Consider the following 13,009-nt stretch of genomic DNA (forward strand, 5'->3'; position numbering starts at 1 on the left):
ATTTAAGAGAAAGCAGTAGCTGAGTAGCAAAAGTTTTGAAGCAGTAACGGTGAAAAGTTAAGAAACTGATATATTAAAAGAATGTACAGCCGTCAATGTAAACACAAGGACACGTGTTAATATGTTTACAGTTGAGTATTTTGAAATGATAGCCAGATCATGTCAGACTGACCAATGATTTTAAAATTTTGAATCTCAGTGAAAATAGCGGGCTGTCCAAGCGGTTACTTTTGAAATAATCAGAAGAGAATTTGTCGTTTTATGATAACGTCTACTGAAGTTTTTAAAGTACTGAAATAATTGAGCACTTTGATAAAACCAGTAGACTTGTTGTTTTTTCAAAAGGACAGACATTCTATCTGTTTTCTGAAAATATATGAAAATCTTAAGTTTGACTAAGATATTGTTCCCCCTCGATAACTGCAATCAATAAATGTAGAGATGTGATATCTGAGGACAAGAGGGATGAATCTTGGTATTCGTGTAACCAAATTGCCGTCTCTTCAGCTTTCTGAGACTCTATATAAGTGCCTGCAAGTTCACAAACTAATTCATTTAAGATTTCTTTTATCAAACCAATACACATGATAGGTGCAAGTGATCTCTCGGAGAGTTCTCCAAAGTCAGAATCAGCAGAGGAATTCCAAAGACAACTTTCAGTCTCTCGTAAGCAGATGTTTGAAGACATCTTTTTCAAATACGTTAGTGCTGACAAGACCCAAGCTTGCCAGAGTCTTATAAGACCCAAGCTTGCTGGAATCTTTTCGAAGAAGACCATCTTTTTCCTGCTGAAGTACTTTGCAACAAGAAAAGTACTTCAAGCTGCTGATAACAACAAATGTAGTAGATAAACTCAATGTAAAGCTTCTGGTTAAAGAATATTTTGACATCTTTTGTTTATCTACTGCTTTCATTGAATAATAAAAATAATTCAGAAGGGAATTTGTCGTCTTATGATAGATTCTACTGGAAGAAAGAAAAGAATGCCTTGTTTTATCGAAAAGACAAATCACCTTCTGCATCTGACATAAAATCAAGTATAATCAGAATAAAGTTCCCCCTAAATTAATGCAATTATTAAATGATAATTCTTGGTAATTAAACCGTCGATAGCTTGACACAGAACGCTTCACATTTCCTACTGCAGTCATGATTACCTCGATCTTTGGTACCTGGTTTGTCATCTATAAATATATGCATAGAGGTTAGTCATATAGTCACTTTTAAACAGAAAGAATATGGCAAGAGAGAATAGTCCTGATTTGGCCGAGGATTTCATGACGGAAGTGATAGCTGCAAGGAAGGAGGCAATTGAAGACAAGGTGCTGGAAAAGGCACTTGCTACCTGGACTAAGGTCCTAGGAGCTTCAGTCCGCCTTTGAAGGTGGGCTGGTGTCTTCTTCCAAGGAGCTGTTAGCAATGGAAGAAGTATTATCGACGTCTTCATAGTGCTGATAGCGCAGACGTCTTCTCTGAAGATGGCGTCTACCTCCTCATGCTCTTAAAGGAGCAGAGGATTCCGAAAAATATTGCTTTTTTCAGAGGAGTTTCTGCGTACCTCTACCGGAGAGCTGTCCACTTGGTTGGCAATCTGGAGAGCGTATATTAAAAAAGAAATAAAGAATGTACACCCTCGCTTCTATCATTAATGAAATTCTTATATTCTGTTTACTGATTGACTCTTTCGCTTAGCTTTTATTGTGTGTAAACTAAAACTGAACAATCACAAAAGAGGACTAAATCACAATACATCAATGGAATGAAGATAACAAACAATTAATTTAAGTCTATCAATCCAAGTGTATTTCGAAAATAAGAAAACTTATTCTCAGGCAAAGGTTTCGTAAAGATATCTGCTGTTTGTTGATCAGCAGGGACATATTCCAGACGAATGTCCTTCTTTTGCACGTGATCTCTGATGAAATGATGTCTGATATCTATGTGCTTCGTTCTGGAATGAAGTACTGGATTTTGTGTGATTGCAATGGCACTGGTATTGTCACAGAAGATGGGTGATTCGGAGGCCTGAATTCCGTAGTCTTTTAATTGTTGTTGCATCCATAGTATTTGAGAACAGCAGCTTCCAGCAGCCAGATATTCTACTTCTGCAGTAGATGTGGCTATAGAAGTCTGCTTTTTACTAAACCAGGAGATCAGCCTATCACCAAGGAATTGACAGAAACCACTTGTGTTTTTCCTGTCTAATTTGCAACCTGCATAATCAGCATCTGAATATCCAATAAGATTGAACGATGAATCATTGAGATACCATAAGCCGAGATTTTGAGTTCCTTTCAAGTACTTCAAAATACGTTTAGCAGCAATATAATGAGATTGTTTAGTGTTAGATTGAAATCTTGCACTAATACAAACAGCAAACATAATATCTGGTCTACTGGCAGTAAGATATAACAATGAGCCAATGAGACCACGATACTGAGTTACCTCTACTGGAATTCCACTTTCATCTTTATCAAGCTTGGTAGATGAGCTCATTGGAGTGGAAGCAGCAGAGCATGCTTCCATACCAAACTTTTTCAGAAGCTCCTTAGTATACTTGGCTTGATTTATGAAAATTCCAGTATCAAGTTGTTTGATTTGTAATCCTAGGAAGAATGTTATTCTCCCATCATGCTCATTTCGAATTGATCATGCATCAACTTAGCAAACTTTGCACATAGTTTGGGGTTAGTTGACCCAAAAATAATATCATCAACGTAAATCTGTACTAATAGGATATGTTTATTCTTGACTAGAGTGAACAGAGTTTTGTCTACTGTCCCAATTGTAAAATCATGATTGACAGGAAATTGTGATAGAGCATCATACCACGCTCTAGGTGCCTGTTTTAGACCATACAAGGCTTTGTGTAATTTGAATACATGATGAGGTGAGAAATGATCAATAAAACCTGGAGGTTGTTCGACGTAGACCTCTTCTTGTAGTAGACCATTTAGAAAAGCACTCTTTACATCCATTTGATAGACTTTGAAATTTTTGAAAGCAGCAAAGGCCAAAAATATTCTGATAGCTTCGAGCCTTGTTACTGGTGCGTAGGTTTCATCATAGTCTATTCCTTCTTCTTGTCTAAAACCTTGAGCCACCAGTCTTGCTTTATTTCTGATCACTGTGCCTTCTTCATTTAGTTTGTTTCTGAATACCCACCGGGTTCCAATGACAGCTTGGTGAGATGGTATAGGTACTATAAACCAAACTTCATTTCTTTTGAATTGGTTCAGCTCTTCTTGCATAGCTTCAATCCAACTAGGATCCAAAAGAGCTTCTTCAATTTTCTTTGGTTCATCCTGAGAAATGAAAGCAGCATGCATATATTCATTAATCATTTGCCTTCTGGTTCTCAAAAGCGCTGCTGGATTTCCAATAACCAAAGAGGGAGGATGAGATTTTCTCCAAATAAAAGGGTTTAAAGTGATTTCTTCCTGATTTGATATATTTGGATTGATCTCTTCTGAACCAATAGCAGGTTCTGGATTATCAGCTGCTGGTACTGTTATGTCTAATATTTGTACTTCTGGTTCTGCTAATGGAATGTCTGGTTCTGGATTTTGAACATCTTTTACACTAGTTTCTGCATCATCTTCACTATCCAGTTCCAAGTGAATTTTGTCTAACCTGTTACTCAAATTTGACATATTAGATATTTCAGGAGCACTGCTGTCCTCGTCAAAGACAACATGAACCGATTCTTCAACAGTAAGAGTTCTATTATTGAAGATTCTGAAAGCTTTGCTCACAGCAGAGTAACCAAGGAATAGTCCAGCATCTGATTTTGAATCAAATGCAGTTAAATATTTTTTGCCATTATTGAGCACAAAGCATTTGCAGCCGAAAACATGAAAATAAGATATATTAGGCTTACTCCCTTTCCATATCTCATAAGGAGTCTGGTTATGCCTTTTGTTGATCATTGTTCTGTTTTGCGTATAACATGCAGTGTTGATTGCTTCTGCCCAGAAGCGCTGAGAAATATCCGCATCTGCTAGCATTGTTCTAGCAGCTTCTTTAATAGTTCTGTTTCTCCTCTCAGCTACTCCGTTTTGTTGAGGCGTTCTGGCAGCTGAATATTCATGATGAATCCCCTGTTCATCTAAGTACAACTCAAGAATTCTGTTAGTGAACTCAGTACCCCGATCACTTCTGATTTTAATAATAGAAAAGGATTTTTCATTTTGAATCTTTTTCAGAAGCTTGATCAGGAGGCTACTGGTTTGATCTTTTCCAGCAAGAAATATTACCCAAGTAAATCTAGAAAAATCATCAATAACAACAAGGGTATATTTCATTACCCCTAAGCTCATGATAGGGATTGGACCAAATAAGTCCATATGCAGCAATTCCAAACATCTTGAGGTTGATTTGCTACCTTTGTTCTTGAAGCTGGATCTTATCTGTTTCCCAAGTTGACAAGCAGAACAAACATGATTCTTAACAAAATTAATTTCAGGCAAACCATCGACTATATTATGCTTTTTGAGATTGTTGATAGATTTGAAATTCAGATGATTCAACCTCTTGTGCCATAGCCAATGTTTATCACTAAGAGAGGAAACTAAACAAGTAGGAGTATTAACATGATCTAAGTTCCAAGAAACTCTGTAGGTGTTGCCCTCTCTCTTTCCAATTAATACAGTAGACTCAGCAGAATCTTTAACTATGCATGTGTGCTTCTGAAAAACTACAGAATAACCATTATCACACAGTTGACTAATGCTGATTAAATTATAACAGAGATTCTCAACCAGTAGTACGTCATTGATAGTTATATTACCATGGATAATCTTACCCTTACCCACGGTTTTACCTTTTGAGTTGTCCCCAAAAGTTATCTTTGGTCCAGTAAAACTTATTACTTATGAAAGTAGATTTTTCTGTCCAGTCATGTGTCTGGAACATCCACTGTCCAGATACCATGTGGAGCTGCTTACTTTAGCTTTCTTTACCTGTTCCTGCAAACACAAATTTTAGTATCTGGTACCCAATCTACTTGGGTCCAACCTTATTAGTCCCTTAAGAACCCATATTTGTACAATTCTTGGTGATTTTGTACTTCGGGTATCCATAGAGGTGTGTGCAGCAGAGGGTCTATTATTTCTATACATCTCAGAATGTTGTTCTTCCCTTCTGTTCCTGTTGTCTAGCCTGTATCTCTTCTGAACAGGTCTAGAATTATAGTACTGGTAGTTTTTAACCTTCATAGGGGGTTGTCTTCCTGAGTTGAATCCTGTACTGGATCCAGAACTTTGGTCAACTCTTCCCTTAGGTTCAATATAACCAAGACCATAATTCTTTCTTCTGTTCATCTGATTTACATTTTTTTCAACTTGAACAGTTGGTATCAGAGCCGACCTCTCTTAGTACGGTGTGGTTCAGGAACGAACCAAGCGGAAGATGGTGGGCATGTGAGGCCCGGGGCCGAAGAGGGCGGGGGGTGATCACCGAAGCCATCAGTTGCACGGACAATGAGCGGCTCCTGGCAGGCTTCTAGGTGGAGGGAACATGAATGAACCGACCCACACGGGAATGAGAGGGATTCCGAGACTGTTCAATGTAATGGACTGTACAATTGAAGAGGGCTTAAAAAATTTGATTTGTACTGCTCATATCACGAATGTGCATCTTCTTTTCGGTAGCTCATCACATAAGAACTCCAAAGTTAAGCGTGCTTGACTTGGGGCAATTTTGGGATGGGTGACCTCCTGGGAAGTTTTCTAGGGTGCGTGTGAGTGAGGACATAAGCACGCTGGAAAGACTCGTCTTGGTAGAGTGAGGACAGTCGTCGAATCTGGGGCGTTATAGCTTTCATCATTGCTGAATCCGAGACCACTTCTATCTCCGGATTGCTTCTGCAATTCTTGCATCTTTTCAAATGAAATGGACGACTTATTCCAAGCATTTACCAGAACAGACAGATTCTGATTTTCAGATTTCATTGTCTGGTAATCTGCTTTTACTCTCTCATTCTCGGTTTTCAACTTACTCATCTCCACTTTCAAATCATCGCAGCTATTCTCTTGCAAGCAAGTGAATTTACTGACTTGATTTCTTAAGTTTAGATTTTCAATCTTAACTTCCTCGAATGATTGAGAAAGTCTTGAGTACTCCCCTACCATGTCATGTAATGCTTTGATTAAATCAGTTCGTGTAAATTCGTCAGAGTCGAAGTCGAATACCTATTCAGATGTTGAGTTTGATTCAACATCTGCCATAAGACATTTAATCTCTTCTGCATCACTTTCACTAGAATGACTTTTTGAGTCAGATGACTCAGAGCTGGAATCCGCCCATTTAGATTTGCTTTCTTCAGCAACCATCGCTTTGCGGTCTTTTCTGAACTTTTTGTCATTCCTTTTGTACTCTTTCTTCTTCTGGTCATCTTTCTTGGGCTTTGGACAGTCAGCAATAAAGTGACCAATCTTTCCACAGTTGAAGCACGCCATATCACCAGATGGTGAATCTTTCTTGAAGTTGCGATTAGGGTTTTGGTAGGCTCGGTGATTCTTTCTCATGAATCTAGAGAACTTTTTCACAAATAAGGACATAGCTTCATTGCTGATTTTTTCAGCAGTCTTTTCAGAAGTACTCTCAGTAATAGTTGCAGGTACTGCTTGTGAGATGCTTGCAGTAGCAGCAGTAGAAGTAATAGCAGTAGTAGCAGCAAGGGCTTTGGTTGGCAGATTTGTTGAGGGCTCTTCTCCACCTCTTACTTTTAGTTCGAACTCATAGCCTTTTAAGTCAGCAAACAAGTCATGTAATTCCAACTTGTTTAGATCTTTAGAGACTCTCATAGCCATTGTTTTCACGTCTCATTCTTTGGGTAATGCTCTCATTACTTTGAGCGCTATTTCTCGATTGCCGTGTTCTTTGCCCAGAGCTGCTAGCTCATTGACTAGGCTACTAAAACGTTCATCAAACTCATTCAGAGTTTCACCAGCCTTCTTCTATATGGGTTTGTTCCATATATATAGGTGACTGAGTTCAACGTCTATAATCAGAAAATAAATTCTGACTTCTGATAGAATCAGCTTTATTACCGAAATAGGTTCCTGCAGAAAAGCTATAAAACAATCAGTCATGTTTTATACTAAAATTGGTAAAGCGAATTAAATGACTTCGTACAGTAATTAATGCTACAATTAATACTAGTACTAGGTGACCCTTAATGGTAACATTTAAGATTAGTTCCGTTAGAAAACATCTTCTTCTGTTTCTGATATTCTATCCGTTCTACTGCTTCTGTTTTTGACACAGTGCTTTTCATATTGTCTACTGTTCTTAACGAATGCTGCTGGTTTTTATTTTCATCGCCACAATTAATTTAGGTTTATCAATATATCATCTATCTGTCTCGCTATGCCACTAAGCACAACAATTTTACTCATCAATCGTGGTATCATGCACTATAATTTATTTTTCTGCACATATTAAGAAAATTATCGGCTCCCCAAGTAACAATTATTCTATCCACTGAACTACATATAACTTACATTAAAATTTTAACATTTTATTAATATATATAATTAATAAAACAGACCATGACACCAAAGTTACTTACTCCAAGTGTCCTAAACTTAATAAAGTAGTATAGATAATCTAGAAAAATAAAGAAACCAATATTGAAAAAAATATTTTATATGACACTGATTAGTAAATTTTATTTGATATTTTCAATAAGTTCTTAAAAATTTAATTTCTCTTTTCATTTTATCTATTTTAATATATTTCCAGGATAATTACAAGAATTGCATGAGGAAGAAAATAGTAGTAGCATATAATAATTTAATTTTTGTAAGAACATGAATTTCCAGCAGCAATTAGTATTTTTCAGCAGCTAGCAATATTCAGTAGCAAAGGAAAATTCCAGCAGAAGCTAAAAATTCCAGCAACAGCTAATATTTCAGAAAATGATATTTTCCAGCAGACAGAATCCAACAGCAAAAGAATTCATCAGCGAGATTTCAACAGATAGTTACTGATTCAGCTTATGACTTGTAACCGATGCATTTAACATGGAATAAAGGCTGTTAATGGTAGATTATAGCCATTAATTAGGAGGCTAACAGTCAGAATTTTGCCTATAAATAACACCCTCAAACCTCTGAATTGGTGTTACACAAATCTTGAGATTATCACTTGAATTTTCGAGCTAAGAGAGTGCTTATTTTCGAGCAGTAGAAACCAGTAGCATGAACAAGCAGATTCCAGACTTCTACCGAAACCTTATAGCAAATTACAGTAAGTGAGCTTATGTATAAATTATCTTGAAATCGGTTTGTTAATTTCTGTTTTAAAGCACAATTTTTGAATGTTTGATTTCTGATATATGATTTTGAAGCACTGAAACTCCCTAGTTAACTAATGGTAGGAATATATATACTGAACATTTCTGAATTCTGATTCTGATTCTGACCTCACCCCTTAGAGGAGAGAACATATGTGGGGCCCCGGATCCGATATCTAATACTAATAATTTTAAATGTATCAAACCAAACGATTTAATAAAATATATAATTTCTTGTTCACAAACTGACATAAACATCGTCAGAATAATTTAAATGTCTCAAATGTTTGAAATATAATTTTCAACATGTCAAAATACCTAGTGAACAAAAGTAATCCAAACATCATCAAATAGCTCCTAAGACCCGAGAATCCCACTCTAACTCGTATCTCCTCGCCTGGAACTGGACTCTGGCATCCCAAGCCTCGCCTCACATACCGTCAAGCACATGAAAACAAGAGGTAGCCGACGTGCCGGTGAGTATAAACCCAGTATGATACAATCAATAACATATGAGAATTTAATTTTCAAAATAGTTCATATAAATCCATAAAGATGCAATATAATGCAATGCATGATCAGAAGCTGTGAGCTATCAATAAAGTTCAAGATCAAGTGAATCATCTGGTCATAGGGTATCCAAGGGAAATAGAATCACCCAGCAACATCCACCGACTCATCCGCTCGGGGTGGGGTGCTGTGTTCTACAATCCCAGGACCATGGTGCGCCTATAGAGAGTGTTCAGGTCATAGCAGCGACCTCCGCATACACTATGCCAACTCAACTATAGCCCCATACGTCAAACAAATCAATATATCAAGGCGACCTCCGTCATATAAAATCTGAATCGAAAAGTGGCTCAATATGCAATGCAATGATGCATTTCAATCTCTTCAAGTCAATATCATAATAAGCTCATCTCAAAAGATCAATCATCAAAAATCACAAGTATTTCATCAAGCCATATAATTTTCAATTTAAAATAAAAATGATACTTTTATCTCGTATGTTACTGACCGTAACATATCATTCAAATATTACCAAAAGAAGATCGAAATGTGTAGGTGAGAAGTCTTGAACCTCTGAATTCTACTATAACTCAAGAACTCGGATCATTTATCAAAACAGAGCAATTTCTGTACAAAATTCATAATTAATTCAATAATGCTTCGAATCAAGATCCGCAATTTGGATATTCAAGAAAACTCAAATCCCAACAATTGTGTAAAAAAAGAATCCATATCATTTTTTAATCTTAATATGACATAAAAACATTCATTGAATCATTTTGTCAAACACGTGACGTGCGTGCTAAAGAATTAGCTCCTCTACAATTCCATTTCTTTTCCAAAATATCAATACATACAATACCATCAATCCTTATATTAACAACTTTACCTCAACACTCAAACCAAACAACTCATTGTTTTCCATTCAATCACTAACCCAAGGAAATAAGCTTTCTTACCTTGCTTCTAAACTCTTGAGGAGAAGAACTTCTAATCTCCAAGCAAAGATTAAGACTTCAATCAAAGATTAATGTCTTGGAAGAAATTGGATTGAAGGAGAAATGAGGAACCCTAGCTCTAAACTGATGGAGAGAAATGAAGATGAGAATAAATGATACAAAAATCATTCCCCAATCAAATATATACCATCCAAACCTCAAAACACGCTTTTTGTACAAGTGCTGGGCGCCATGGCGCGTGTTTTGGCGCAGGGGCGCGCACCATACTGCCCAAACACCAAAATTTCAGCAATGGGCGCACCATCGCACGGGATCTGGCGCAGGGACGCGCTGTATCCTGTCCAAAACACATTTTTAACTTCAGAATTTGCGAAAGTGGTAAACTAGAAAGTTGTAGCCCTATGTCTTGGCTTGCATCTCCAATTGGCCTCATGTCATTTGGAGGTCTGAGTAAAAAGTTGTGCTCAATCTTCCAACATGTGTCATTGTAGGAACGACGATACGCACGACACACTTCAGGGGCGCTTTTGGCTCGTCTTCCCTAATGATTTAACCAAAACTCAAAATAAGAAAGTTATAGCCTTATGTCTTATCTTTCTAATGAAAGTGGCCTTACATCAATTGGATCAATATACAAAACATTATGCTAAAACCCACAACTACTGCCACATTTTTCATACCGTTTCTGCACTTCCATTACCTATTTAGCTCAAATTCAACCTTTGATTCTACCCATCCATTATCTATTCAATTCTATAACATTCATTACCATTCATAACATAACGTAAAGCCATAAACCATCACAACTACTGCCACAATTTTATTTTTTTCAAAATTCGGGCATTACAACATATAGGGGACTGATATCAGTTTAGCCATGAAATTCACTAACGTGCTCAGTGCTTACTAATTCTGATTTCTGTTCTGAAAATAAGAGTTTTCTGTATATATTATTGTTTTACTGTTCCTGTTGAAAACGATTTCGAAAACTAGGAGTTATTCCCGCCCCTGCTTACTGAGTGACAACCATATCACTCACCAACCAAACTCATCTCAGATAAGAACGAGGAAGAAAAGTTAGAAGAAGAAGACCAGATTCAATTCTGAGGCTGGTGAAGAAGACCGTTGTTTATCAGTTCTAGTTTGTGTTTTTTTCGGTTGCATTTGTTAAGACGTTGTTATATTTGGTTTTACATTTCCGCTGTAAAATATTTGGCATTGAGTTTGTATCAGACATTGAAATATTCAGTATTTATGAATAAAAAGACTGGTTTCTGAATTCTGTATTTCTGAGACTTGTCGCTTTCGAATGTAAATTTGAGATCAACGCCGGTTTCAATCAACCTCCGTCCCGGGACGTGACAATTTTACATTTGGTTTTATGTTATATTAGATAAAATATTAGTATCAAATGTTTTGCAATCCTTAATGTAAGAACGCTTCCAATAATATAAATTTTATTGTCTTGATTAATTTATCTGCGTTATTTTTTTTAAAAGTGACCCAAATTCTCGTTTGAAATAGTTGTAAGGAATGTGATTACACGTACATTATTATTTAATTTTATTATTTTAATTTCAATATAACCATTTCTTCATAGGAAACCATTTAAACTTGTAAATAGAAAATAATTATTTGTGGTTTTCAAAATATATATCAGATATAAATAATTAATACAACACATGGAAAAAAAATTAATTTAAAATAATTATTATTCTAATTCATTCAGGTATGGAACTACTACAGCCTGAAATCCGGGACCAACAACACAAACAAAGTCCATGGACGAATTTTCAACGGGACTACCCTGCAATCAATGCCATTTATGCATATATATTATTTTTCGAATATACATAAATCCATACACTTAATATTATTTTGAAAGCAAAATTTATGTTATACGGTCTCACAGGTCATATTTTGTGAGACATATCTTTTATTTGGGTCATCCATGAAAATGTATTACTCTTTATTGTGAATATAGGGTTGACTCGTCTCACAGATAAAGATTCGTGAGACCGTTTCACAAGATATCTACTCTCGTTATATATCAATTAATTAATAATAATAATAATAATATTTATGATAGTGAGTTAGATATAAGATTAAATATTTTTTTTTGAATAGTTATTTATTGTGATATTTATATATATACATAACATTTTCAAGAATCTCTCAACTAATTATATTTCACATTTTCCATGTAAACCGTTGTATTTGATATATAGATAGTGTAGTAGTAATTGATTTCAAGAATGAGCAGTGGAAATCAAATTTCGGAATCAGATACAAGCTCCAACTCCTCCCCGGGGCCGAATCCAGCTCAACGTACTAATAGCTCCGCCGTGAACGGGGCCAAGAGAAGCCGCGGGCCCACCACCAGCACCAGGCACCGGGTTTTTCGGGGTGTTCGGATGAGAAACTGGGGAAAATGGGTGTCTGAAATAAGGGAGCCCCGAAAGAAATCGCGCATATGGCTGGGGACTTTCTCCACCCCCGAAATGGCTGCACGTGCGCACGACGTGGCGGCGTTGAGTATAAAGGGTACCTCTGCAGTGCTCAATTTTCCTGAACTAATGGCAGTGCTGCCACGACCGGTGTCTCTCAGCCCAAGGGACGTCCAGGCTGCCGCCGTGAAGGCGGCGGCTATGGAGGAATTCGATCTGTTATCTTCATCCTCCTGCATTCCTTCTTCTTCCGCCACGGATCTAACAACAGAATTGAGCGAGCTTGTTGAGCTACCGAGCCTGGGACCGTCGCTACTAGAACTTAAGAATGAGTTTGTTCACGTAGATAACTCCGTGGTGGATGGTTGGCTGGTCGACCCTCCTCCCCCGTGGTACGGCGGTGGCGAAGACGTCGAATGTTTCGAAAATTTGATGTGGAACTACTACTGATCATGATGAATGTTGTTGCTGTCTTGTATAGTTCGTTGGGTTTAATTCTTCTTCTTCAAAATATTAGTTTTCAATAAATTAAACTATGAGCTTTCACGAATGAATGGAAGAAATTATTTTGTGTTAGATACCAAATATTTCTCTCTATTATATCAATTTTCATAAAAATGTGATATACTTGTATGATCTAATAACGTTAGAACAGAGAAAAAAACGCTCCTCGTATATCATATATTAACCCGAATCTAATTTATTAGCAGAAATGGCGGAAGCCATGGAAGAAAGCTAAGAAGATATTAGCTCAAAATGAAAATTAAATTGAGTTACAAGATCGCAGGGCTTAT

General features: G+C 36.7%; 1 protein-coding gene across 1 annotated transcript; it reads left to right on the forward strand.

The window, feature by feature from the left end:
• Positions 1-11,939: 11,939 nt before the first annotated feature.
• On the forward strand, positions 11,940-12,779 carry LOC142527020 (dehydration-responsive element-binding protein 3-like). Its single transcript, XM_075631721.1, has one exon. It carries the CDS (start codon positions 12,024-12,026, stop codon positions 12,663-12,665), a length of 642 nt encoding a protein of 213 aa, XP_075487836.1. The 5' UTR covers positions 11,940-12,023; the 3' UTR covers positions 12,666-12,779.
• The last annotated feature ends 230 nt before the right edge of the window (positions 12,780-13,009 follow it).

The sequence above is a fragment of the Primulina tabacum genome, chromosome 15 (assembly GCF_025594145.1).
Source record: "Primulina tabacum isolate GXHZ01 chromosome 15, ASM2559414v2, whole genome shotgun sequence".
NCBI classification, from domain to species: Eukaryota; Viridiplantae; Streptophyta; class Magnoliopsida; order Lamiales; family Gesneriaceae; genus Primulina; species Primulina tabacum.

Excerpts from the sequence above, each read along its gene's own strand:
- LOC142527020 (XM_075631721.1), top strand. The coding sequence starts at position 12,024 with ATGAGCAGTGGAAATCAAATTTCGGAATCAGATACAAGCTCCAACTCC.